This window comes from Rhipicephalus microplus, chromosome 5, assembly GCF_043290135.1.
Source record: "Rhipicephalus microplus isolate Deutch F79 chromosome 5, USDA_Rmic, whole genome shotgun sequence".
Classification (NCBI taxonomy): Eukaryota; Metazoa; Arthropoda; class Arachnida; order Ixodida; family Ixodidae; genus Rhipicephalus; species Rhipicephalus microplus.
Genome location: NC_134704.1, coordinates 221875080 through 221902047, shown reverse-complemented (window position 1 = coordinate 221902047; position 26968 = coordinate 221875080). Strand labels below are relative to the sequence as shown.

At 46.3% G+C, this 26968-nt stretch overlaps 1 protein-coding gene and 1 long non-coding RNA gene across 3 annotated transcripts in view; one reads left to right on the top strand and one right to left on the bottom strand.

Annotated features, from left to right (window-relative positions):
- The window catches only part of LOC119173507 (WD repeat and coiled-coil-containing protein), a 299780-nt gene that overhangs the window by 103736 nt on the left and 169076 nt on the right, over nucleotides 1-26968 (bottom strand). For both annotated transcript variants that reach the window (XM_037424303.2, XM_075896540.1), the window contains exon 7: nucleotides 21934-22090. In XM_037424303.2, the coding sequence (XP_037280200.1) occupies nucleotides 21934-22090 (157 nt within the window). The remainder of the gene's footprint in view (nucleotides 1-21933; nucleotides 22091-26968) is intronic.
- LOC142761796 (uncharacterized) lies at nucleotides 21344-25516 on the top strand. The gene is made up of 2 exons (XR_012883822.1): nucleotides 21344-21396; nucleotides 21928-25516. It is a non-coding gene; the product is annotated as an uncharacterized LOC142761796 (long non-coding RNA).

The window sequence follows — 26968 nt, the reverse complement described above, 5'->3', positions numbered from 1 at the left end:
TCCTCATCTGTCAATAACCATTATCAGTCTTCGCTTCGACCTTCTTCATCATCGGCGTGCCACCTTGCGGTTTCTTGGATAAAGCGTCAGCTGAATCGTGGTATTTCAAGTGGTGGAAGGTGCTTCCCCATCTCTTCGACCTATCTCCATCCAAAGCAAGCTCCTAGAGCTCCGTTCGGGACAACCCTTGCACCAGCAGAGCACCATGATGCAAGAGCAAGCCCAACTGAACCACCCGCCTGCCCAACCACCCGCCGCCAACCCCAGCCCGCTCAACAACCCCCCTAGGGAGCCTCCAATCTTCTCCGGTCTGCCTGGCGAAGATTTCGAAGACTGACTCGACAACTATGACCGCGTAAGTGTCTACAACAATTGAAACGAGGCATCGAAATTAGCACACGTCCAGTTTTACGTCTTTCAGGCTGCCAATACGTGGTTCCTGAATTATGAGAGCGACTTCTGCAATTGGTCTTCCTTCAAAAAGCAACTCCGGCGCATTTTCGGCACATGGACCGTTCGTTCAGAAGTTGCTAGGAAGAAAGTGGCAGAACCCGTTCAACATTGCGGTGAGTCCTACGCTTCTTATATTGAGGATGTGCTTGCACTTTGACGCCGTATCGGCGACACCATGCCAGAAGCTCATCGTGTCCGACACCTTCTGAAGGGTATCGGACCTAGCGCTTTCAGCGCCCTCGCTGTGCACAACCCTTCGACGGTTTCCGACTTCGTCTCTGTATTCTTGCGGCTTGATACCTTACAGTCGATTTGCCTGCAACCCGGCTTCTCTCAGAACCCCCTGGCAAACAGTATGGAGCTCCGATCCATCATTCGAGCCATAATTCGTGAGTAATTACAAACCTACAGTGTACCTCCTTCTCACAACGTTTCCGCTCAATCTGTCTCTAGCGATCTGCGTGGCATTATTAGGGAAGAAACGTCAGCATTTCAAAGCACCCACTATGCTCCATCTCGCTCCCAACTCGTTTCGTGCGCACAGATCGCTTCAATGCAACCCTCGCCATCTCAAGTACCATCACCTGTGCCTGATCATGACTATCTTACCCCTCTAGTGGCCCGTCCACCGAAACCTACCTACCATTCTTCCTGGCGGGTCCCACGGCCTATTTGCTACTACTGTGGAATTCGAGGACACATTTCCCGGTTCTGCCGACGTCGGCAGCAAGATGAGCATCGTGGTTATGGCGCTTTTGAACGTCGGAGTCGGAGTGGCTCCCCTTTGCCACTCCGACGTTTCACCACTTCGGCCTGTCTCTCAACTGTCTTCCCAGCGATCGGAAAACTAAACAGTGCAGTTTCTGGAGGGAAAACTGCATCGCAGCGAAATGACCCAAGTCCTCCAGAACGACCGTTAAACATGTTATTGGTGACTGTGCAAAGTGTGCGGGTGTTGGCTTTGTTGGACACGGAAGCATATATTTCAGTTATGCGTGCCGACTTGTGTTCTCGATTGCGGAAAGTAAAGACGCCCTACCTTGGATCATTTTTGATTAGGGCCAATGGAGCAATAATTAGACTATTGGCCCCATATACAGCGCGTTTCTTCAATAATAATATTCGTCATCACATCACCTTCGCTAGCTTAATTTTGTGTGCTCATGAACCAATTTTAGGTTGGGACTTTCTCTCATCAGCATTTGCATTAATTTCTTGCCGTCAATGTGTAGTCCAGATGACCGAGACCGACCACTGCAGCGATCGCGTCGACGAGAAACCACTGCGTTTTTTCACAGCTTCTGTTTCTATACTGCTTCCGGGTCAGGAGCAACTCATCACCATCACTTCTCCGAATCTTGCCGATGGTGACGTCCTTATCCCCTCTTCAAGCCACTGCCTAGTTCAAGGCGTCGTACTCCTGTCCAGCCTGGTGCTGTTCAAAGACAGTGCTGCGGTAATCCTTAGCCTGAACCCTACCCCGGAGCTTGTCCTCCTACCCCAAGGTTCTGCAGTGTCGTGTAATGTGGATACCAAATCGGTATCTTTGGTTTCTCTCGACACCTTGCCAGCTCATTCACAACAGGGCCAGCTTGTTACTTCCTTCTCAATCGCTGCCTGGATAAGTCCTGATCTTTCTGCTTCTTAACGTGAGGGGTTGCCAAATTTGCTAACATAGCACCGGGCCTCCTTCGACGCCAATGCTTCGGCACTAGGACAGACCACAGTTGCGCATTATCGCATCGACACTGAAGGTCAGACTGTTGTACGCCATCGTCCCTACTGAGTCTCCTTGGCCGAGCGCCAAATCATCGAGGAGAACGTGACCGATATGCTAAAAAGAAACATCATATGACCCTCTACCAGTTCTTGCCCATCACCCGTTGTGTTGGTACAAAAGAAAGATGAATTGGTACGATTTCGTGTCGATTACCGCGCGCTCAACAAGATTACCTGAAAGGATGTATATCCGATGCCCCGTATAGATGATGCACCTGACTCATTGCAAAGCTCCACCCTTGACCTTCGGTCTAGATATTGGCAACTTCCAATAAATGAAGCAGACAAAGAAAAAACTGCCTTTTCTATGCCAGACGGTCTTTACGAGTTTAACTTAATGCCATTCGGCCTATGTAATGCTCCCGCCACATTTGAAAGGATGATCGACACTGTTCTTCGTGGCATCAAGTGGAAAACTTGTCTATGCTACCTTGATGATATCGTCGTGTTTTCTTCCACTTTTGCTGATCATCTGCAACGCCTAGATCAAGTGCTCACATGTCTCTCCAATGCTGGACTTCAACTAAACACTAAGAAGTGCCACTTCGGCAACACAGCTATAAAAGTTCTGGGACATCTCATTAGTAAAGATGGCATCCAGCCCGATCCGGACAAAATTTCTGCAGTCCTCAATTTTCTGCGCCCCTTTCGTTCCAAAGAACTACGCAGTTTTCTTGGACTCGCATTGTACTTTCGCCGATTCATTCGCAACTTTGCCACCATTGCCGCTCCTCTCCACAAGCTCCATGCTAGTACCGTTCCTTCGATTGGAATGATAAATGCAAAGCCTCATTGCAAGAACTCAAGCACGCACTGACATACCCACCGGTGCTTTGTTTTTTCGATGACAAGGCACCTACGTTATTAAACACTGACACTAGTGGACAAGAAATCGGCACCGTACTCCTCCAGCGTGACCATACCTTTCGCGAGAAAGTTGTCGCGTATGCAACCCGCACTCTGACCTCTACAGAGAAGAGGTACTCAATAACCGAACAAGAGTGCTTGGCTGTTGTCTGGTCCATCCAAAAATTTCGTCCGTATCTACATGGTCGACATTTTACTGTTGTGACAGACCACCTTGCTCTTTGCTGGTTGTCCACAATCAAAAACTTGTCGGGGCGACTTGGCTGCTGGATTCTCCGGTTACAATTATATGACTTTGGCGACATCTACAAGACCGGAAGACAACACCAAGATGGCGACGCTTTGTCACGATGCCCTTTGCCGCAGTCTTCGGCGCACGTTACATCCCCTTGTCAAATCGGCCATGCAGAGGACGCCTCGTCGATATCATCCATTTCTTCGCTACCTTCCTCCACCCGTCCGTCAGTACTTACCACTCACCAGCGAGCCGATTCTTATTGCACTGACCTCATCGGTTGGCTTACCGGTGTCTAATCTTCCCCAAATGCCAGGCTCCGGAAACAACTCCGCCTATTCAAGCTGGACGATGTGCTCTATCAATACATTTTCTACTCTGAAGGTCATCGATGGGTTCCCGTCGTACCACGCGCACTACGCACTGAAGTTCTGCGCGCTTCACACGACGACCCGACGTCAGGCCACTTGGGTTACTACAAAACCTACGAGCGCATCCACAGTCGATTCTTCTGGCCAGGTCTTTTCACGACGGTAGCTAAGTATACTGCCTCGTGTGCACTTTGGCAACATCGCAAGCGGCCTACTACTGCTCTAGTCAGGACCCTACAACCACTTCCTTGCCCAGCAGAGCCGTTCTCTGTCGTTGGAATGGACCTCTTTGGGCCCCTCCCAACTACACAAGACGGCAAAAGATGGATTGTCACCGCGGTTGATCACTTGACCCGGCATGTTGAGACGGCCTCGATCACTTCAGGAACTGCTTCAGAAGCAGCAACTTTCTTCTTGAATGCTATCTACCTACATCACGGAGCCCCTCGTGTTCTTTTGAGCCACCGGAAGAAGGCGTTTCTTTCAAGCACGCTCAGTGAAGTTCATCAAGCATGAAAAACAGTTCATAAAACAACATCTAGCTATCACCCACAAACCAATGGCTTAACAGAAAGGTTTCATCGCACCATCGCAACTGGGATGCCATTCTTCCCTTTGTCACGTGTGCATATAATACGTCAGTTATACGAACCACAGGCTATTCTCCATTTTTCCTAGTATACCGACGCCAACCGACATCACCACTCGACATTTCATTGTTTTATGGCCCCATCAACCCTTCACCATTCGTTTGCGACCGGTTACTGTCCCGTGTTGCTCAATGCTGTCATCTTGCCCGTGTAAACACCGAAACTAGCCAAGAAAATCACAAAAATCATTATGATGCCACTCATCGCGTCAATCTCTTCCGCCCTGGCGATGATGTACTTCTGTGGACTCCTGCACGAACGCCTGGCTTATGGGAGAAGCTTGAGCCGCGCTATCTTGGCCCCTACAAAGTTGTCGAACAGACCTATATATATACAGCAAGTTATTTTTTCACCCAATTTTCTTCTTATTTACATTACATTCATTCTAATAACTTCCCCTATACATTCCTTGGCATTATTGTCTGTTAGATCTCATTATTATTGTTTCAAAACACAATATTAATGTGTTTGACACAATAATAATGAGATCTATATACATATATATATATATAGATCTCATCATTATTGAGATTAATAGTAATGATACATATGTTTATATATATATTGTCGCGGTTCAACGTAAGCAGTGCACCGAGGCGTTGAGTCCGAGAACCGACGGCGTGTGTTTTTATGCAAGAGCCAAGAGCAGGCGAGCAAAACAAAAGCACGTCGTCTTCTTCAGTCCCCCTTTTCACGAGGCTGTTGGTGCGCACATCGTCTTCGTTCTTTGTTTCGGGCGCGGCATTTGCCTCCCCTTAAAAGAGCGTCGCCCTAATGCTTTAGCTGAGACAGTAATTTGCGCAAGAAGTCACTTTGTAGAAGCGACGGTGCCTCGCAGAGTCACTCGCTGACGTATGGCTTAATGCGCACTACGTGCACAAGCTCAGGTCGGAGCTGGCCATGCCTTGAACAGTTTGGGCTATTTGGGACGACTTCATAGGTAACGTCACTTAGTCGTTGTAGCACTCGATAAGGTCCGAAGTACCTTCTGAGCAATTTTTCGGATAGTCCCCGTTTTCGTACAGGCGTCCACACCCATACCCTGTCCCCGGTTTCGTACGTTACAGGTGTATGACGTTAGTTATAGCGGCCTGCGTCGTACTCTTGCTGTTGGTATATTCGCAGACGTGCGAGCTGCCTGGCTTCCTCTGCGCGTTGAGTAAACGCGTCAGCACTCGTTTCGTTGTCATCGCATTCGTGTGGCAGCATCGCGTCTAACATCGTTCTTACTTCTCGTCCGTAAACAAGGCTGAATGGGGTCATCCGTGTGGTTTCTTGTTTCGCAGTATTGTATGCGAACGTTATGTAAGGGAGAATCTCGTCCCAGTTTTTGTGTTCGAAGTCTACATACATTGAAAGCATTTCTTCCAGAGTTTTGTTAAATCGCTCGGTCAACCCGTTGGTTTGTGGATGGTAAGCTGTCGACTTGCGATGAATAGTACTGCTGAGCACCAACACATGATCTAAAAGCGCGGCCGTGAATGCGGTTCCGCGATCTGTTATAACGATCGATGGCGCACAGTGTCTCAGCACAATGTTCTCTATGAAAAACCGGGCTACCTCCTCTGCTGTGCCTCTCTGGATGGCTTTTGTCTCGGCGTAGCGAGTAAGGTAGTCGGTTACCACTATAACCCAGCGGTTACCAACACTAGAGGTGGGAAGTGGGCCTAAAAGGTCCATTCCGATCTGGTCAAATGGCGTTGTCAGGATCTGGACAGGGTGTAGCAAACCGGCTCGTTTCGTTGGAGGTGACTTGCGCCGCTGGCCATCGAGGCAGGTCTGAACATGATGCTTCATGGTAGCGGTGAGTCTAGGCCAGTAATATCTCCCTCGAACTCTGCTCAGTGTGCACGTGTAGCCTAAATGTCCAGATGTTACCTCGTTGTGGCACCCTTGCAACACCTCAGAACGAAGAGTGGTACGGACGACAAGCAGGTAGGTGGACCCGTCTGACGAGAAGTTCATTTTGTAAAGGACATTGTTTCGCAGACAGAATGACAATAGTCCTCTTGTAAAGGCTTTGGGTGCATTCTGGCTTCGTCCTTCTAAATAATTAATCAAGCCAAGTAGCTCAGGATCGTCATGCTGGTGATCTGCGATGGTTGACGTGTCGAGGATTCCGAGGAACGCTGTCTCTTCATCAAAAGCAGCAGCCGACTCTATTGGTGATCGAGATAGGCAGTCGGCGTCTGTGTGTCGTTTTCCGGACTTATACACCATCGTTATGTCAAACTCCTGTAGTCTAAGGCTCCAGCGTGCCAATCCCCCGGAAGGATCTTTCAGACTTGTTAGCCAACACAATGAATGGTGGTCACTGATAACCTTAAATGGGCGGCCGTACATGTATGGGCAAAATTTCATAACTGCCCACACCACGGCGAGGCATTCCTTTTCAGTGGTCGAGTAATTTGCTTCTGTGCGTGACAGAGTTCTGCTTGCGTAGGTGATCACTCTTTCCTTGTCATCCTGGCGCTGTACAAGCACAGCTCCGAGGCCAACATTGCTGGCGTAGGTATGGAGCACTGTAGGGGCTGTGTCATCAAAATGGGCAAGCACGGGGGTCGTCTGTAGACGTTGCCGCAAGTCATTAAAAGCATCTTCCTGATCGTCGCCCCATACAAATGCAACGTCATCCCTCGTGAGACGAGTTAAAGATGACGCAATGCGCACAAAATCTGGAATAAATCGCCGATAATATGCACAGAGACCCAGAAAACGCCTCACTGCCTTTTTATCTGATGGTGTTGGAAACTGTGCGACGGCGGCAACTTTTTCGGGGTCTGGAGGAACTCCTGCGTAACTGACGACATGGCCAAGAAACTGCAGTTCCTCAAAGCAGAAGTGACATTTCTCCGGCTTGAGCGTCAGGCCTGCGGCCCGTATGGCCTGCAAGACCATTTGCAATCGTTCAAAGTGTTCGTCAAACATTGTAGAAAACACAATGACGTCGTCAAGGTATACTAGGCAGGTTCTTCATTTAAGGCCAGAGAGAACGGTATTCATGAGACGCTGGAAAGTAGCAGGAGCGGAGCACAAGCCATATGATAAAACCTTAAATTCGTACAGTCCGTCTGGCGTCACGAAAGCGGTTTTTTCACGATCCCTGGGGTCTACTTCAATTTACCAATATCCGCTTTTTAAGTCCATGGAAGAGAAGTAACGTGCGTTTCGAAGCCTGTCAATCGAATTATTTATGCGGGGAAGCAGGTACACGTCCTTTTTTGTAACCTGATTTAGCTTTCGATAGTCCACACAGAAACGCAGGCTGCCGTCCTTCTTTTTCACTAGAACAACAGGTGATGCCCAGGGGCTTTTCGACAATTGAATGACGTCGTCTTCAAGCAATTTTGTTACCTGCTGTTCTATCGCTTCTCACTCTTTTGAAGCCACACGGTACGGATTTTGATGAATTGGTCTAGCCGTGTCCTCTGTGATGATTCGGTGCTTGGTCAAGGACGTCCGGCCAACTTTCGAGGTCGACGCAAAACAGTCATGGAACTCGTCTAGCAGCACAAGCAGGCGTTCCCGCTGTTGCTGAGTTAAAGTAGGGCTGACGTCAAGGTTAGGTGCTAGGTCACGTGGGTCTTGTGCAGGTGTTGCTTCGAGTGCTGAAAAGCAGTCATGAACATCTGCGATCTCGTCGAAATGTGCCAACGTTGTGCCTTTTGGAAGGTGCCGTCGCTCGGAGGTGAAATTGGTCAACAGCAAGTTTCTTCGGCCGTCGGTGACATTGACTATTCCTCGTGATACGGAAATCCCGTGAGTGAAAAGCAGCGAGGTTAGTTGGTCGGCGACTCCTTCACCGTCGAACTGTACGTCACATGCTACTGAAACGAGGATACATGATCGAGGCGGCACGACTATATTGTGGTCTTTGAGACGAAAGGATTTGTGATCTGGTGTAGGATCAGTCAGACGAGCACTCTCGTAAAATGAAACCACGCGGTCCGGGATGTTGATTATTGCGCCATGCTCCCTGAGAAAGTCCATTCCTATAATTAAATCTTTGCAGCACTCTGGGAGAACAATGAAAGTTGCGACGAAAGAAGAATCTCCTATGCTGATTCTTGCTGTGCATCTTTCAGAAGGGAGCAGCAATTGACCACCCGCTGTTCTTATATGTGGTCCTGTCCATGGCGTTCTTACTTTTTTAAGATGATCAGCCAGCTTGAGACTTATTATAGAAAAATCAGCACCCGTATCGACTAAGGCCGTCACTTGCTCTCCGTCAATAATTACATTGAGGTCGGCGCTCACCATTTTGTCGTTGTTAATATTCGTCGGCGTCAAGTCGTTCTGTCGCGGCAGTACTGAGGACTTTTTATCGTCTTGTAGTCGGGCTGCAACCTTACCCCAAGAGGTCGCCGCCTTTAGTTTCCCCGGTAAGGGCTGGGCGACCTTGTTCCCCAAAGGTCAGCAAAAGTACGTCGATTCGGTGATGATGTCTGAGCAGGGGATGGAGAGCATGACCTGTGGGCGGAATTGGGCTGGCGATGAGGAGGCGACTCGTGATAGGGAGACCACGTTGTTGAAGGTCCTCAAAAACCAGGGTCGTCATGGCGAACAATGTAGTCATTATTGGCACGGCGACCGTCGTATCCTGGCCGAGACAGGCGAAGCGATGTGTCACAATACCAACAATAGCGAGCTATATGGCCGGCACCACCACAGTTGAAGCAGAGAGGGCACCAATCGATGGTGCGCCAAGCATCCGTTCTGCGAAATTGTGGGCGTCTTATGTCTTCTCGTGGTGGTGAGTAAGGCGCGGCAAGTGGTGGCTGGTGGCATGGAGACATCGGAGACATGGGCTGACGTCTGAAAGCCTCCTGCAATGGTTGCGATGAAGGTGCGGCTGTAGGTGGCTGGTAGTATGATGTAATAGGCGGGACGGGTGGTGGTCGGCGGTCACTGGTGTATCCACTGGAGGAGTCCAAAGCTTCTGAATTTCTTCGCGAACAATATCTCTGATAAGGTCAGAGTCACTGAAGCGGCGTTTATTGGGGTGTTAGTGAACGAGCGATCATATTGCCTCGATCTTTGGTGCAGAGCACACTCGATGGCAGTGGCTTCTCTTATAAAATCGGCCACGGTAGTTGGGGCATTGCGCACAAGTCCAGCGAACAGTTGTTCTTTCACGCCGCGCATAAGGTAGCGCAACTTCTTCTCCTCGGACATGTTGGGATCAGCCCGACGACAGAGGCACGTCATGTCTTCAGCAAACATTGCCACAGTTTCGTTAGGTTTTTGAAGCCTTAACTCGAGCAACTGCTGAGCCCGCTCTCGACGGTCGACGCTAGCAAAGGTGTCAATCAGCTGCTGACGAAAGTCATCCCATGTGAATATACGGCCTTCTCGATTCTCAAGCCACGTGTGAGCGCCGTCATCGAGATTGAAATACGTGCGGGCGAGTTTCTGTTGAGCATTCCACTGGTTGATGTCGGCAACGCGTTCGTAATGCTCAAGCCAATCTTCAACATCTTCGTGTGGGGCACCACTGAAGCGATCAGGCACAAGTGGCTGAAGAAGTGTTACCTGGGCTGGATTGGAAGCGGGGCTGCCTTGTATCCCTTGGACCAACTGTGGCTGGCTAGCGGAGGCCATTGGTAGAGGTACGTAATGCCTGGTAGAATGTTCGTCGAAGGAGGTCAGCTCAGGAGATAGGCCTAGCAACCGCCGACTGAAGCAGTGCACTGGTGTCGTAACAGGTGGCTGCGTGTCGGGACTTGATGAACGGCTCCCAGACGGGGTGTTGAGCATCGGCAGGCTTGCAACCCCACACCTCCACCAGTGTCGCGGTTCAACGTAAGCAGTGCACGGAGACGTTGAGTCCAAGAACCGACGGCGTGTGTTTTTATGCAGGAGCCAAGAGCAGGCGAGCAAAACAAAAGCACGTCGTCTTCTTCAGTCCCCCTTTTCACGAGGCTGTTGGCGCACACATCGTCTTCGTTCTTTGTTTCGGGCGCGGCAATATATATATATATATATATATAGGTATGGGATATGGCACAACGGGAGCGTTGTCAACAAGGATAAATATATTTATTTCCCAACAGTTTCGGGAGGGGACCTCCCTTCATCAGGGGATGAGTTAACTCATCCCCTGATGAAGGGAGGTCCCCTCCCGAAACTGTTGGGAAATAAATATATTTATCCTTGTTGACAACGCTCCCGTTGTGCCATATCCCATACCTTCACGAAGACTAACTGGCCCATTGAATTATTACTCCCACTATATATATATATATATATATATATATATATATATATATATATATATATATATATATATATATATATAAACTTGGGAAGTGTATGTCGCGCATACAGTAAAAGCTTGTTAATTCGAATCGCAAGGGAAAACCGCCTCCGTTCGAACTAACGAAAGTGAAGAACAACAATAGTACACTGCGAGAAGGGCATAACAATTTTTTTTTAATCTATGATCGCAGTCTGCCTTCTTTCTTTGAAGGTGACAGCCAGCACTTTTTGCTCTAATGAGCAAATTTGGTAGAAGGCCTCTCCTCCACTTTCTTCAAAACTTAAGAAAAGACGGGCAGCATTCAATCCGGCGATGACTTCCGCAGCAGAGAGCTGCACTGGTGCTTCGTCCTCCTCTTCATCATCGTCACTGGCAGCGATAGGTTCTGCACTTCTCACCTGACATGTGATGTCGCCATCCGTGAGTGCACCACACACCACTGCATATGAGTCCGCATCGACGTAGTCCGCAAAACAGACGTCTTCAAAAACGTCCGCTATGGGGGCGTTGACGCCGTGTTCGAGCACTGGTGGCTCGTCAGCTTACAGAGCTTCGGTGCTGAAGCCACAGTGGCGAAAGCAATTTGCTATCGTGAGTGCTGTCACTTGCTCCCAAGCACGCACAAGCATGTGCAGTGCACTTAGGAGCGTCACTTGGTAGTTATTGCACAAAATAATCTTTCCAACATATGACGCCAACAAAATGATTTTAAATTTCTAATTATACCCTGGTCCATGGGCTGCAGTACCGCTGTCGTGTTTGATGGAAGTAAGGCCAGCTTGTCGTGTTTGCTGAAAGGAAGTGTTTTGGCACGATGTTTGCCCCGGGCACACGCCATCAAGTCGGAGCAGCAGAATCGCGACAGACGGGAAGCTACTATCTGCGCTACCGTAACAATTGTTAGACGAGGCCTAACACCAACACAAAGAATCGCGACAGTCAGAAGCTACTCCCAGCACCAACAACCGAGATGTACGACGCACGCTTGAGACAGAGACTGCAGAGAAGACTGGGCGAAGCTACGACGCACCCGATTTGGATGGATGAATTGTGGTTCTACCCTTTGTAACGAGTAGGCAGCTCTCAACTGCCTTAACCAAAAAAACAAAGGAAAGAAAGAAATGAGCGGAGAATTAGGGAAAAGAAACAAAGAGACAAAGAAAAAGAAAAGACAAAGAAAAGAAACAAGAGAGACAAAGAAAAACAAAATGTGTCACGCACACATACACATACACATACACACACACAAAACGAGTTATCACGTTTGCAACAGCCAGCCAGTGTCTTTTTGCAGACCGGCTACATTGTCTAAACGTCTACATTGTCTGCACGTCGGCACTGTCTATGCATTCTGTGCCACCACTGCACCAATCTCTGTTTTGTCATGTAGACCGCTCTGGCCACCGCTGTGCTCTTCCCCCTATCTCCTCGAAATCCCAGTGCCAGCGGGAAGGTGGTGCCCTCTAGGTGACCCGGGCACAAGTCAGCGCAGCGGAGGACGATGTATTCTGTGGTCTCCTCTTCAGTGCCGCATAATGGCATATGTCCCACGCCACATCCACAGATGTGCTGAACCTGCGACGGTATGCCAGCATACGCAGCGCTCCTGCACGTGCCTCAAAAAGGAGTGCGCTGCCACCACTGTTATCATAAAGGGGCTCCATGCTAATGTCGACCTTGTGAGTGCAGTATGTGAGCAGTGTGGATTTATCCTTCATGGCAAGCCGCCACTTTTCTGTCTCCTCCTCACACACCTGCATCTTCACTGGATGGGCCTACTTGTACATCTTGTTCTCAATCACAGGGTTTGCAGAGAAGCCAAACTTTCTTTTCAGGCTGCCCAGGCGCCTGCACCACTGGGTTTGTGTGCCGGTAAGACTCGCATATCTGAACAGTCGCATGGGCCACCGTTCCGTCGTCCATGAGTCACAGGCGTCCTTCGTAAGTAGCCTGACTTCTTGCCTCGCACGCCTGAAATGAGGACCATCCCAGGTCACCCTGAATGGCCTTTATGGCAACATGCGCGTGGCATCCAAGGGCCATACGGATCACCTCCCACTGGCCATGCTCCAGCCATTGCCTGATTGTCACAGTGAGGCACAGTATGCCATTGGCACATGTGAGGCCTGGAACATGAACAGCCTTCCACAAGTCTCGGATGAGGAGGAAACGGTTGCATCTCCATAGGCTTTTTCGGCACAGCACGCTTGCTGCTCTCTGTGAAGTCTTGCGCAGATTTATTTCATGTGCCCCCAACAAGTCACCGCAGGTGCTCAATACTACCCTGAAGTACCGATATTCAGTGGCCCACTGTATCTGATCTCCTCCTGGCAGGTATATGTCGGCATTAGTGTGGGGGCCTGACAACTGTAATGCAGCAAACTTCTTTGCATTGAAGGCCAGGTCCTGGTGGTACAGATGGGTCGCAGCGAGGGTGACCAGTTGTTGCAGGTTCGTTGGGCTTTCGGCTAGCAGGACCAGGTCGTCAGCATACACTCAACCCGGCAGCTTCCAAGTCAAGGGCATTCTATCGTACAGGTGGGTGAATGAGAAGCCGATACGAGATGCTAGGAGCATATGTTGCAGTCCAGAAACATAAATCATGTATAGCAGGGGTGAGAGGGGGCAGCCCTGCTTAAGTCCCCGTGTTACCATTACTAGACGGGACTGGGCTCCGTCAAAGCACGCTATAACTGAATTATCTTTGTACAATCGACGCATTAGGCCAACCCACACCTCTGACATTCTGCCATCTGCTGGAATAGGGATTCATGCGCGACACTGTCATATGCTTTAGCTACGTCAAGAAAGCAACCATACAGGTTTCTGGACTCCTTGCGAGCCATTGCTATGGTTTGTATCAGCACGAAGAGATTGTCTTCCAGGCGTCAGTCAGCTCGGAACCCGTTCTGCAAGTCTGTGAGCACGTTGTTGTTCTCTGCCCACCCACTTATACCGGCCTTCAATATCCGTGCAAAGACACGGCATAGGACACTTGTTACAGTCAAAGGCCTGTAATCTAGTAGAAGCCCAGCGTCTCCACCTTTCTTGCTCACTAGGCACACCCTTCCTGTTCGCCAGGCTGGAGGGACTGTGTCACCTGCCACGATTCCAGAGAAGATGTTGGCAAGGTGTTCTTGGGCAGCATCCCAATTTTCCCAAAATAATTACTCCATCATTTCTGGTGTCCAGAAGGTGTCCACCCAGCTGACTGATTAAGTATGCAGATGTTTTTGATGGCTTCAGGTATTCAGGCGTGAAAAAAGACACTATGAGCCACCTTCTAGAGAATACAGGCGGATTGAAAACTTGCCAGTGTCAATTGCATGTAGGGGCAGGCATAGAATTTTTTCGAGGGAGGGATCTGCTCATGGGAAGTGCATGACGAGCATGCGAGACTCTAACAGTTCGTCTTTGAAGTACACAGTAAAAATTAAGCAGGGACAAGGTGGTTCCGCATATCTTTACACGCTCTCTGTATCTGCACCCACAATAGTACTTTACATCGTGAGTTATATGCACGTTAAAGAACCCCAGGTGATAAAAAATTTTGAAGCCCTTTCTTTCTATCACTTTCTTTCTGTCTTTTTTTCCCTTTTGCACTATAATTGTACTTTTGCTGCTATAATTACCTGATGTATCCACCAAAACAGCAGGCCCCTTTTCTAGGACAGTTGTTAACCTCCGTGCCACCAGATGCTGCGTAAATTATGCTAGCTCATTTTCCAATTAACTTGCAGTAACAACTAATCAACGTGACAGCCTCATTCTGAAAGCGACAAAAGTGAAAGTAGGCTGGTATTTGTCTGTAGGATCTATAGAGCTAAAGTTGTGGCAATTCGCGTGAATTATATAAACAATGATACAACAGGTGTATGAAATCGTGTTTTTCTTTGTTATTTTAAATGCGAGGCATTTCTTAGCAAACTTTGATTACTTTAAGCGTACCTGTCTCTCTATTTATCTATCTATCTAGCTGCTTACAGTCGGGTGTTCTCGTGGTCACCGCCTTAACTTGGCGTGAACCAAAATTAACATGGGAGAGTAAGATGGTTTGACGAATATGACACGCTGGTCAAGACATGAATAATGTCACGATCCTGTCGCATACGTCGTCAAACCCTTCCTGCCAGACAGTGGCACACACCCACGGGCACGTATCATTGTGACATCATTGCAGCATCAGTCCTTGAGGGCCAGAGAGCACCTACCATTTAGGTCTTTGAAGGCTCTATAGGTCCCGGCTTTAACTAGGCAATGCGAACAGGTGCGTCATATAGGTAAATCGCAAAATAATCGCGACCACGGTCATTATTTTTTTTCCGTTGGACTCCACGGTTCACAGAGCTATCTCAGAGGCATCGGTTCTGCCCTTTGTTGTAGTCAATAAAAGTGGACAAATATGTATTCTCATTTGCAATATATACAAAAAGAATACAACCGTCAACACAGCATTCGAGCATGCGTAATAAAACAGTTCAATTTACAGAAAGCGAGAACTTGATGGAGAATGCAACTGCAAAGCGAAAATCACCAGGGCCATTCGTGCCTGATAGAGCAAGCTTCGTACCACTGCTTGCATATATTGCTCGTGCATGCACTTCATTGCTTTGGCATCATGTGTATGCCCAATTTAACAACGCATTTAGGCGGTGTTTTACAACACCGGCAGGTATGCCATCGAGTCCTTTCGCCGTGTGTGCATAGATGTGTGCGATTGCCCTGTCCACCACTCTTCGTGTCACATAAAAAACAGCGCCAATAATGAGGGACAAGAGAAAGAAGGAGATAGACAGCGGCACTGACTTACAACAAGATTTATTTGCTAGAACTGCACAATATATACTTGGGCAGTATCTGACAAAAAAAAGAGAAAAATACAAAACTAAGAAAACAGAATCCACCTAACAACCACGTAGTCATCGTCACAACGCACCATGAACAACACGTGTGCTAACGTTCCAAAGGAAATCTATTTCTTTTTGCGCTATCACAAAAAGAAATACCGGTAGATTTCTTTCGGAACGTTAGCACACTAGTTGTTCATGGTGCGTTGTGGCGATGACTACGTGGTTGTTAGGTGGATTCTGTTTTCTTTGTTTTGTATTTTTCTCTTTTTTTGTAAGATACTGCCAACGTATATATTGTGCGGTTCTAGCAAATAAATCTTGTTGTAAGTCAGTGCCGCTGTCTGTCTCCTTCTTTCTCTTGTCCCTCGTTATTGGCGCTGTTTTTTATGTGAATCATGTCCTACCAACTCGCCCAAGCAACCACGTTAGCTCTTCGTGTCACTTGCCATTTCATGATCTCATCTTCGGGGCAGTGAATTTCTGCTTCATTCTCCTCTGCAGACACGCAAGCTGACTGCGCGGGTTGGTACAGACGATGCATGTGTTCTGTAAGATGTTCCGGAAGATCACAGACGGTCAAATCCATCTCCTCGTTTCAAATGCACGGCATGGCTGCCCTCCTGTCAAGCGATGACACATATGTCCAAAATTGCCAGGAACCATTTCGCCTGTCTTCAATTAAGGCTTTCAGCTGCTTGCCATTGTGCTCGGCAATCTTGCGTTGTACTATTGCTTGCAAAGCTCTTTTGCACTCCAGGTACCTCTACCATAGCTCTGCACATTCGTGTGGAGGGAGTGTCTTTACCACTTTTCTGTGTAGGCGATTCGCTTCCCGTCAAGCACTTAGTGCCACTTTGACCTCTTTGTCCTACCATGCCTTCCAACGCACCCCTCCACGGGAGTTAACACATGCTTCATGTGCTTCCATTATCTGTTGCAGAGCTTCTACATATTGGTCATAGGAAGGTGACTCCAGATTCATGAGCCTGCCTTCAAACTCTTGGGCGATGTCTTCATGTCTCTTCCGGTAGGTAGCGTGTGGCCGACTGACGACAGTTTGTCCGTTTTTGGCACCAGGAGGAAGTCGAGAAGGTCAATTTAATTGTTGATGATGCTGAACCAATTCTTAAAGTATCATATCCTTCACTGCAATTCTGTGACAACATGGGTGTGGAGCAGCATCAGGATGCATTTTGTGCTAAAGTCCTGGATATGCTTAGATCTTTATCACACATAACGACGTGGTGTACAAAAGAGACCAAGGCCCAGTTTGCAGTCGATTTCTCCTCTGCCTTCCTGCACAACGACAAGTCGAGGCACTCCGTGAAATGCATGAAGGATGACACGGTGGCCACATGGGCATCAGGCGAACATTCGATGCCCTTAAGTCTAAGTATTACTGGCCGAAGCTCTATACAGATGTCAGACGGTACGTGCATCACTGTGACCTTTGTCAGAGGATAAAAATGTCGACATCGGTGCCTTACGGTCTATTACAGTCAATAGAAGTCCACAGACCATTTCACACAGTTGGGATGGACATAACAGGGCCATTCAAAACTTCAAGAGGTTACAAGTACATCATTGTAGCTATTGATTACCTCACAAAGTTCGTGGAAGCAAAACCACCCTGGAACTCTGAAACATAGAGACCGAAACCGTCTAAAAGTTTGTCGAATGACAGATTATTTTAAAGCACGGATGCCCAGCCATAATTATCACAGACCGCGTTACTCAAATGATGGCGCGCTCTACTGAAGCATACCTCAAACATCGGGGAATCAGGCATGCTGCCACTACCACATATCACCCCACAGCAAACGGCTTGTGCGAAAGAGCCAATAAGACAATCAGATGATTGCAACGACTACCGCCGGGGGTGAAAAATGGGCCGTTATCCTCCCTTATATTGTATTCTGTTACAACGCCGGGTACCAAGACACGGTTCGCCAAACTCCCTTCTTCCTGGTCTACGGCAGGAATACGGTGCTACCATTACATTACAAATATGCTGCAGTCTAACCCGCGGCCTTTTTGGAAAGCGATTAAGCCTGATAATAAAAGTGCCATTTCACTATGTGATAACACCGGGACACCCATTGCTGATTCCGAAGTTCCCGACGCACTGAATCTAGCGTTTTGTTCAGTGTTCACAAAAGAAAGTACAGATGCATTACCACACTTTCCATATTTCAATTTTCCTCCAATGAAGGGTATTGAATTCAGAGCAGAGGGCATTGTCAAGGTCATTGACTCCCTGAAGTGCTCTTCATCCTGCGGTATTGATGGAATCAACGCGAAAGTACTAAAAAGTACAAAATATGTGTGCAGTGCGATTCTTTGTATTATCTTTCAGCACTCACTTCACACAGGTACAGTGCCAGATGATTGGAGGACAGGAAAGGTCATTCCAGTCTTCAAAAAAGGTGACCGGTCTTCCCCTGGAAACTACCGTCCCATTTTCCTCACCAGCATACGCTCCAACATCTTGGAACACGTCATCTACTCTCAAGTTGCTCATTTCCTAAGCTCGGTGAACTTCTTTCATCCAAATCAACATGGTTTCAGGAAGGGTCACTCATGTGAATCTCAACTTGCTCTATTCACTTATGACATTCATTTAAACTTAGACAGTAACATTCCAACCGATGCTCTATTCCTAGATTTTGAAAAGGCCTTCGATAAGATTCCTCATTCTCGTCTTTTGTTTAAATTGTCGCGCCTAAACATTCATCCGCTTGTTCGCAATTGGATTGAGTGTTTCTTAACCAACCGGAAACAGTTCGTATGCGCTAACAACTACACATCATCCACTTCACCTGTTCTGTCTGGCGTGCCTCAAGGCACTGTTCTAGGGCCACTCCTCTTCCTAAGCTACATCAACGACCTGCCATCTACTGTAACCTCTGAAATACGTCTTTTTGCAGATGATTGCGCCGTGTACCACCCTATCAATAACTCCTCCGATGTTTTTACTCTTCAGGAAGACCTACTTCACATTCAAGACTGGTGTACCACATGGCTCATGTCACTGAACACCAGTAAGACCGTGAACATTTCATTCCATCGTCGACCCAACTATGCACCCTTCGTGTATAAGATTAATAGCAGCATTATAGCTAATGTGCATTCCTTCAAGTACCTAGGACTTCACCTGTCTCAAAACTTATCTTGGACGGATCATATTCCCCACATTATCAATTCAGCGAACAAAATGCTTGGTTGCCTTCGCCGAAACCTTTTCATGGCTCAGTCACATGTATCGCGACTTCTGCAAACTGATATGTGATTGTGAAACAATAATGTTGTTCTGATGTTTTTTTTTTTTTCTTTTTTTGTTGTTGATGTTGCGTGTGTCACATTGTAGCTCTGTTTTGTTTAGCGGTGCACCTCGGTCCAGATTTCTCCTGCTCTTTCCAGTCATGTCTTGTATATTATTAATAGTTTTTATCAGTGTAGGTCTGGCTTGGTACCAAACAAGTTGTTAAAAGTACCTGCTGTCACTTTGTTGATTGCGTAATTGTATATTTTTTGTTTTTATTTTGTTCCCGCTCATTGTTGCGGTTGTTTTGTGGACGTATTTGCGTATGTTCTCGTATTCTTTTATTTGTTCTGCCCGCTCCTGCCAAAGGCCTTTTTTAAAGGCTGGCAGTAAATCTGAAAATAAATAAATAAATAAAGATTACTTGCATACATAACGCTCGTGTGACCTAAACTTGAATGTGCCTCTGCTATTATTGACCCCGGCCAATATAATCTCACTAAAGCTCTCCAATCAGTCCAGAACCGTTGCGCCAGATTTATCCTTTCTGAGTAATCGTATCACACAAGCGTTTCGTCTCTAACGTCTAAGCTGGGGCTGGTGCCCCTTGCCTCTCGTCGCCGCATCTCACGCCTTTGCCTCTACCGCAAATTCCTTCACACCATGCCTCGTGACAGTCGGTTGATTCAACTGACTCATCGTACATCCCGAACAAGCCACCTGAACGCAGTAATTCCACCCCGTACCCGCACCACTACATTCCATCAGTAATTCTTCGTCAGAACTGCCCGAGACTGGAATGGCCTTCCAAAAGATGTTGCACTTGTCCGTGATGCAACACGCTTCGGATATACAATCGAACATACACGAATTGATGCCTTTGGACTTGCCTTTGTTAAATGGATTGTCTTATTTTTATTGCCGCCATTTGTATCTACATTTTGTATTTTAGTCTTATTGATGTTTATTGTTATAATGTTTATCGTTTTCCCTTTACTTATGATACCCACCCTTCATGTAATGTCCCTCAGGACCCTTGAGGTAACAAGTAATATATAAATAAATAAATAAATAAAAAAACATGTTTTATACAGTCGCCGAGAGCTTGAAGAGCTCAAAGAAGATTCAAACTATCTCACGGTAGTGCGTGAACGCCTACAAAAGCCAGGGAGCTCGAAGTCTCACACACCCGACTAGCTAAAAAAACAGAAGCAGCACAGTTTACATACAGTTCAGCCAAAACTCGGGCAGCTTGTTCTGCCTGATAGGCACAGTGTGTGGTCTGCAATCATGGTTCATATGAAGACCAAGCAATGCAAAAGAACTGCTCTCATAAATTGCATGGGTGCATAATGCTTTTCAAGGAATGCAGTTACTAAAGAAGACAAGTAAAAATACATTGGCAATGTCAATAAAAAAAGCTGAAGATGGCGACCTGTGTAGAATATTTTTGATTATTTTTGATAGTATGGGGACCAAAACAGACCGCAGTATCTTTGTTAGGTCTAACCAAAATTGTGCCAGCTATTTGTGCATTCGTAAGAAAACAGAAACATCAGCACTGTCGGATGATGCGAATAAGTGCAAGTCTCTTTCCACCACTTTGCTGGTGATTCTATGCACTGCCTCACAGAGATTGCTGGCCATCATCGCTGGCACTCGCATGCAAAAAACGGCACGTGCCGAGCAGCGGACAATGCAGAAAGGCCACAAAAGCACACGATTGGCACTGAACTCTGGTCTGAACCCGACCATCAACGCAAGAGCAGAGCTGCAGAACACCAGCTGTAATAGGGGCCCCGAACAAGTACAGTACATGTGTCTGTTTCTTTATGCACTGTTTTTTCTCTGCAAGGCTTTCAAATGTGTACACAGCAAGAAGACAAAAGCTTTGCTGGTATGGAGGGATTCTCCTTCCATGGAGTCTGCTTTTTTCACCCTGACCTAATCTGTGGAAGCTGGCAACTAAAAAGGGTCATGGCACAGCTAGTCTCCGTTTGGGTTGGAAAATTTCGATTAAGGCGATGATTTAGGTAAGGCACTTACTCTAACTATTCATGAGAACTAACAGACAATAACTATTATTGGGAACTAATAGACAGTTTTCACTAATATTGAGTCTAACAAAGAAAGATGAGCCCTTCAAAAATAACATTTTTCTTCATTTACTATAGCGATGTTTCATCAGAACATACACAGAAAAAAGTACGAGGGCATGTGAAGGCGTTATTTCACTTTTTCACTGAGGTGTAGTGTAAATATGAGATGAATCACACTGGACAGATAAACAATGCACGGCAGGGAGATCTGATTGCAACTGACCAACAAATGACTGAGATCTAGTAATGCGTGTTGCATGCACTGCCGCTTGTTATGTTTTGCAAGTAGCCTGGACCCCTATAGTGTAACTTAAGATGACAAACAATTGTTGTCCTATAGGCTCTACTAAACTTCTTAAACCGCGAAGATTTTGATCCTTCATCTAAACTAAACTGTCACATTAAACACTCCGCCCAGCTCGATTGCTTCCCTGAATCTCTCAAAATTTCGGCCATTCTTGTTATCGATTGTTGCTTTTTCATGTTCATGCCACTGTACATTTCAACTATTCTCTTTATATTTTCAGAGCATTGTTCCAAAAATTTTGTATTACTTCATGCAATGTGATTGGTACGTGTAAGTTTATTTGGTATTCTTTATGCATGATTGTCATTCCTGCTGCTTTGCCGACTTGTAATGAGGTTGAGACCTCGTCAAGTTCTTGAGCTTTTAGTCCTGTACTCCTCCTATCAAAAAGAAATCAAATGTTTGATTACTTGATTGATTGCTTGACTGATCAAAAATTTTACTGCATGCAAAGCAGGCAGTGAAATTCACCTTCACAAGTTGCAGAGAGGCCAGCTTTTGTTGTAGCCTGCCAATTTTTCTTTTCTGCTAATGCAATCCTTTGGAGAGAGGAGGGTTCTGTCTTTTTAATGTCCGTAGAAAAAGTGAGACGGTTGTTGATCCCCAGGATGTACAATGGTGCTCAATAAAACTTGCAACACAGGAACGTATGCCCAGTTCAAAAAACACTTCTCTCATTTGACCCCAAATAATTAAATAATATTTAGTTTTTGAAATAAAACAAGCTCTGCACGACCTTTGAACTCCCTCGTTACAAGTGAGTATGGAAATACATTTGTTCATTTCTTCTTGCAGACTGACCTCGGTGGCCGCATGGATGTTGAGAAGGGTCTCCAGGGGCCCCCGAGTCTGGTCCATGAGGTAGCGCTCCGAGCGGCTCCTCACCACCATGCTGTCCAGGGGAAGCTCCACCGTGCACACAAACCGGTCCCCGTCCAGGCCCTCGATACAGCACACCCTGCGCAGAACCACGTCACACCTACTCTGTGCACAGACATGTGATCAGCACTGTGGTCACTAGGGGCTTTCATAGCCCACCCTGAAAATTTTCATAAATGCCCATAAAAAAATAGTGGCTGATTACCCTCTACTTCGCAACTCTCATCCCCCAAAAAAGCAGTTATCGCAGCCGCGGAGATTAAGAAGGGTGGAAACTGCAAGGCAGGCACATCACTAGCGCCGCGTATGTTCAGATGTGCCGTATTTGTGAATGCAGATATTGCTCGTGCTGTTCGGCGTGCAAAGCTCCATTGTTCTAGACATGAGAGTTGACCACTGTGCAACGTACCCACATAGCCTACTCGGAAGCCTGTCTGTTTTCTGAGAGAGCTTTCCAGCTACAAATAAATTCTAAAAGAATCGGGTCCAAGCAGGCCTTCAAGAACAATTTAACCTTTATAATTAACTTATATATCAAGGCTAAGGAGCACATAACTCACACAGTCCACAGCTGCACTTGTGAAAGACTGTACGTAGTCTTATGAGATTTCAGTGTTAAATGCCCTTTGCTTTCACGTGCGACAACTTCTTAGGTGGCAACATTCGGTTCTTTGCAGATTTCTTAAATGAAGTTATTAGCAACAAACCCAACTCAAGCATGTTTATAGCAATGTTATTCTAGTAACTGTAATACATATACACAGAGACAAGCACAGCAGCAAAACTAATGTGTGTAGCACATACCGTATTTACTCGCGTAATAAATGCACTTTTTTTTCTCGAAAAAGCAGAGAAAAGTTAGGGCTACATTTATTGCGTGGGTAAACTTTATGATAGCTTTTTCAGTAGAAGCTATAAAATGCAGTAATGCAAAAAAAAGTTAGATCGCTCAGCTTCTTTGTTGCACTTCACTCATTTTCGTTGGTTGAAGGAGCTATCTCCTGCAAGCTGTTCCTGCGTCGCTCGTGCATGCCATAAAAGCGTTTCAGCACTATCTTTTCTCGCAATCATTTAACCTCAACAGTATTATCTGCTGCGATCTCAAGGGGTGCCCAGAAGCGTGCGCTATGACACCCCGAAGCACTTAGCCACCTTCGTCGCAACCTTGCACGACGACCACGATGAAGCCGTTGACATCGTAGCAAGCAACTAACATTGCAGCAAACTAACACTGAAGCATCAAAACAAACCATCGATAACAAGATTAATGACAAAATACGGCGGCCGCCTCGCTTGCAACCGAAGTGAGAATCGGAGATGATGATGCGGAAATAGTCATGATATTTTCTGAGTGACAAGGGATTCCTTTGTGGCTTTTCAAAAACCTGCGTCAAGATGGCGACGAGTGGCCCTTTGAGACAGCCATAGCGACAGCAAATCCTGTCGCTGCTCGAAAATTGCATGCATGTGGTTGGGCCTTAATGTTTAGTATTTGCAGGAAGCGACCGTCGTTTGGCACGGGAAGTTTCATGACCTACGCTGGGTGTGTGCTTGTCGGCTGCAATGTCTCTATATTCGCACTATTCCTGAACCCCGCTGTGGTGCATAGATATTTAAAAAAAACTGGGTACGTGCCGTGCACAGATAGAAAAACTATACATCTTGAAATTTTCGCACAAGCACACAGGGACACAGAAAGGAAGACAAACGGGCACAATCTAGCCTTCCTAGAAAAAGAAATTTCGCTCATGTCTGTTAATCAATAATTTTGTTATCATTATTTGTGATCTGTGCGAAGTGCATTTGTTTTTTGGTGACCAGAGAGCGCAAATCCTAGGGGTATAAAGTGAAGGTTTTTCAAAAAATTAACCAGCTGTTAGATTGTGCTCGTTTGTCTTCCGTGACCCTGTGTGCTAGCGCAAAAATTTCAAGACGGATATATTCCAACTAGACTGAATCGCAATTGAATCGCAGTTTTGCTTCAAAAACTATACGATGTGCAGCAGTGGGCGAAGAGGGGGAGAGAGCAAGCTGACATGGCCGAGGGGGGTCAGCATAATAATAAAATAGAAAAGGTTCAACGGGTGCGAAGGCGCCAGGTGTCGGTTAGCGGGACTGCAGAGAACGAATGTAGAAAGTGTGGAGAAAAGAAAATCCAAATTTTGATGACTGAAGTTGGGAGTGCATTCATTATGCAAGTTCGTTCATTACAGGAGTAAATACAGTATATCTAAAGAAGGCACGAACCACATGTGCATCTTTAATCGGTTAACAGCAAGGAACATGCAAGCAATGAAGAACTAGAAACGCGACATATATTTGTAGGACTTATACAATGGATGAACAATACTTAATGCACAATAGGAACAGAAAAATGTGCGATGAGATGTAAGAAATAGTTGTAACACACAGCTTTATCCGAGGCATAGGTTGGCAAAAAAGTGGAGCTTCCTCAGATGTTCTTAAGAATGTATTTCGCGTTCATGGCTCACTCATCTCACCAAAATGTTCCTCAATCACACTCACAAAAATACTGATCAACCGGCTTCACTCATGATGGTGACGATGATTATGGCTTCCTCCTTCACAATGGGGGAACACTGTTACTGTGCTGGCTTCGAAAAAAAAAAATCGACGAAAATCAATATCGTCAAAACACACGACAAAAGCGAAAGATGTGCACATGGAGGCTTAGTTCCTAGGTCTGTTGTCCAATCGCCCACTATTCAGAAAGACATCTTTTTGTGAATGCCACGGCGTATCGTCCCTGCACATTGTCTGTGCTGCCATCTTTATCAAGCACTTAGACACCCAAGCAGAGCAAGTGGGAGACTCACTATGCACAGGCTTCTGATGACAACGTCTGAACATCCTCAGTACGAAAAGCCTCTACTTTCGCCTTGAACAGGAGGCTGCTGCCAACCCTGTTATTGTGGAGACATGACCCCCCGATTTTCTCTTTGAAGGAAAGAAATGTAAATTTGATGGCTCATTTTTTTTTTTTTTGTTAGACACAGTATTAATGAGAACTAATAAACAAAGATAGCAAGGAAAGTACAGTGATGCCACCGAGGTCTTCTGATTTGGAACAATTTTTAGAGCAGTAAAATTTTCACTTTGGATTACTTTAGAGCAGCAAAAGTTTCTATTTTAGATCACATTGGCGCAAAAATGTTTTATTTAGGAGCATTTTGGAGCAGCAAAATTTTCCATTTTGGAGCAATCTGAAGCAGCTAACTTCACATCCTGATGAAGAAGCAAGTTGCATTTACATTCAAGGGCATGAATAATTATTTTGGGGGTCTTGTCTCCTGTCACGAGCTAGAAATATTTCCATTCATTTCGAATCTCATGAAGCCAGTCATCTTAGGAGCACTCCCTATTTCAGTTGATGATGCAAATATAATGGCATCATTATGTTTGCCCTTCTCAATAAACTTGTGATTATTTTCGTAGGAAATAAACAAAATACTGGTTGAATAAAATTGTATTTCATGAAATGACATTCTATACACCTATGTGGTTATCGTTTATATGGTAGACAGACGCTGTGATGTACAACACAAGAGACACTCACAGTTGCAACTGCATTTCCCTTAGACGCCTCCAAGGATGTAGAAAAGTTCTTTTTCTTCACAACCGATGACACTGCTGGGCTTAAGATGATGCCATTTAGCGAGTCTCATAAAGCCAACCTTCTCCGACACTCATCTTTCTGTGCTGAATCCACATTATTCAACAGACTTCGTTTTCTTTATGCAGCAATGTTTTATGTGCCTAGGGCATTCTGTATATATTCCAAAATCCCCTTGTAGGGTTTTAGAAAGCAGTGCATAAAGAAAAAAGAACCTCACAGGGTGCCTTATGCATACGCCTAAGACAACTAGAAGGCGAGAGTCTTCTCCTTTTTATTGCAGTAGCAATTACAAGGACACTCTCGACCAGTCTTTGCCATTGCCAGGGGTGTAGGTAAATTTTTTTTTATTCGGGGGGAAGTGCATTTTGATCTGAAGGGGGCATGTAAATGGTAATATTGAGCTATATATACGCCATAGCAAAAAAATATTCTAGGGGGAGGGGAACGTTCAAGTTCCCCCTCCCCCGCCTGGCTATGCCACTTGCCGTCGCCATCATGTTTTGTGTAATATTCCAATCGATAACATCCCCCATGCATTGTGTGTTTTACAAGTGGACAAAAGCGCGCGAACAGGGGTGACAAACGCAGCTAAAGCAGACATTAAAGAAGTTACAGTTTTGCCACAACGGCTAGGCAATGAGTGTGATAGCAACAACTTAGAATGTAACGCTGAGAACGGCAAGCAGATAAAAACACGGAATGCGCTGCTCATGCACGAAAACAACATACAGAGGGCGAGAGTGAACTAACAACATTTACCACTTGACGCTTCACGCACTGTTTGAACAAAATTGATGCCCAAAACGTAGCCACAAGTACAAATGAGTGCAAACTAACAAGTGTCTCAGTTGTTATACTTAGCTGTGTAAGAAAAGCGCGCTCTTTTCGCAAACAGGGCCTGTGTAGCCAGCGAAGTGATCTTTGTGTTGGGCCCGGCAACTAACGCAGTCATTTTTGGTGATAGCCAAAAGTACACAATTCTCCCCATTGAAGGGTAAGTGCGCGCGTACAAAAATCCCCCCCCCCCCCCCCCCCAATTCGCGAGGTAATATACGTCGGCGCATCGTGATCGGCTAGGCGCTGAGTGTGGGCGGCTTTTTTTTCTCTTTCTTGAGTTTTCATATATATAGATACGTATACATATATTTGTTTGTTTTATATATCTCTTTGTTTCCCCCTACAATAATGCCCAGTTGGGCGCTGTAGGTATCTGAATAAATAAATTTTAAAAAATGGTGAATGAGGGCGCTGGCGGCGATGGAAAAAAACCCAGCCGAGACTGTCCATAAGCTATTGCAATAAAAGAGCCGGCCTACCTCC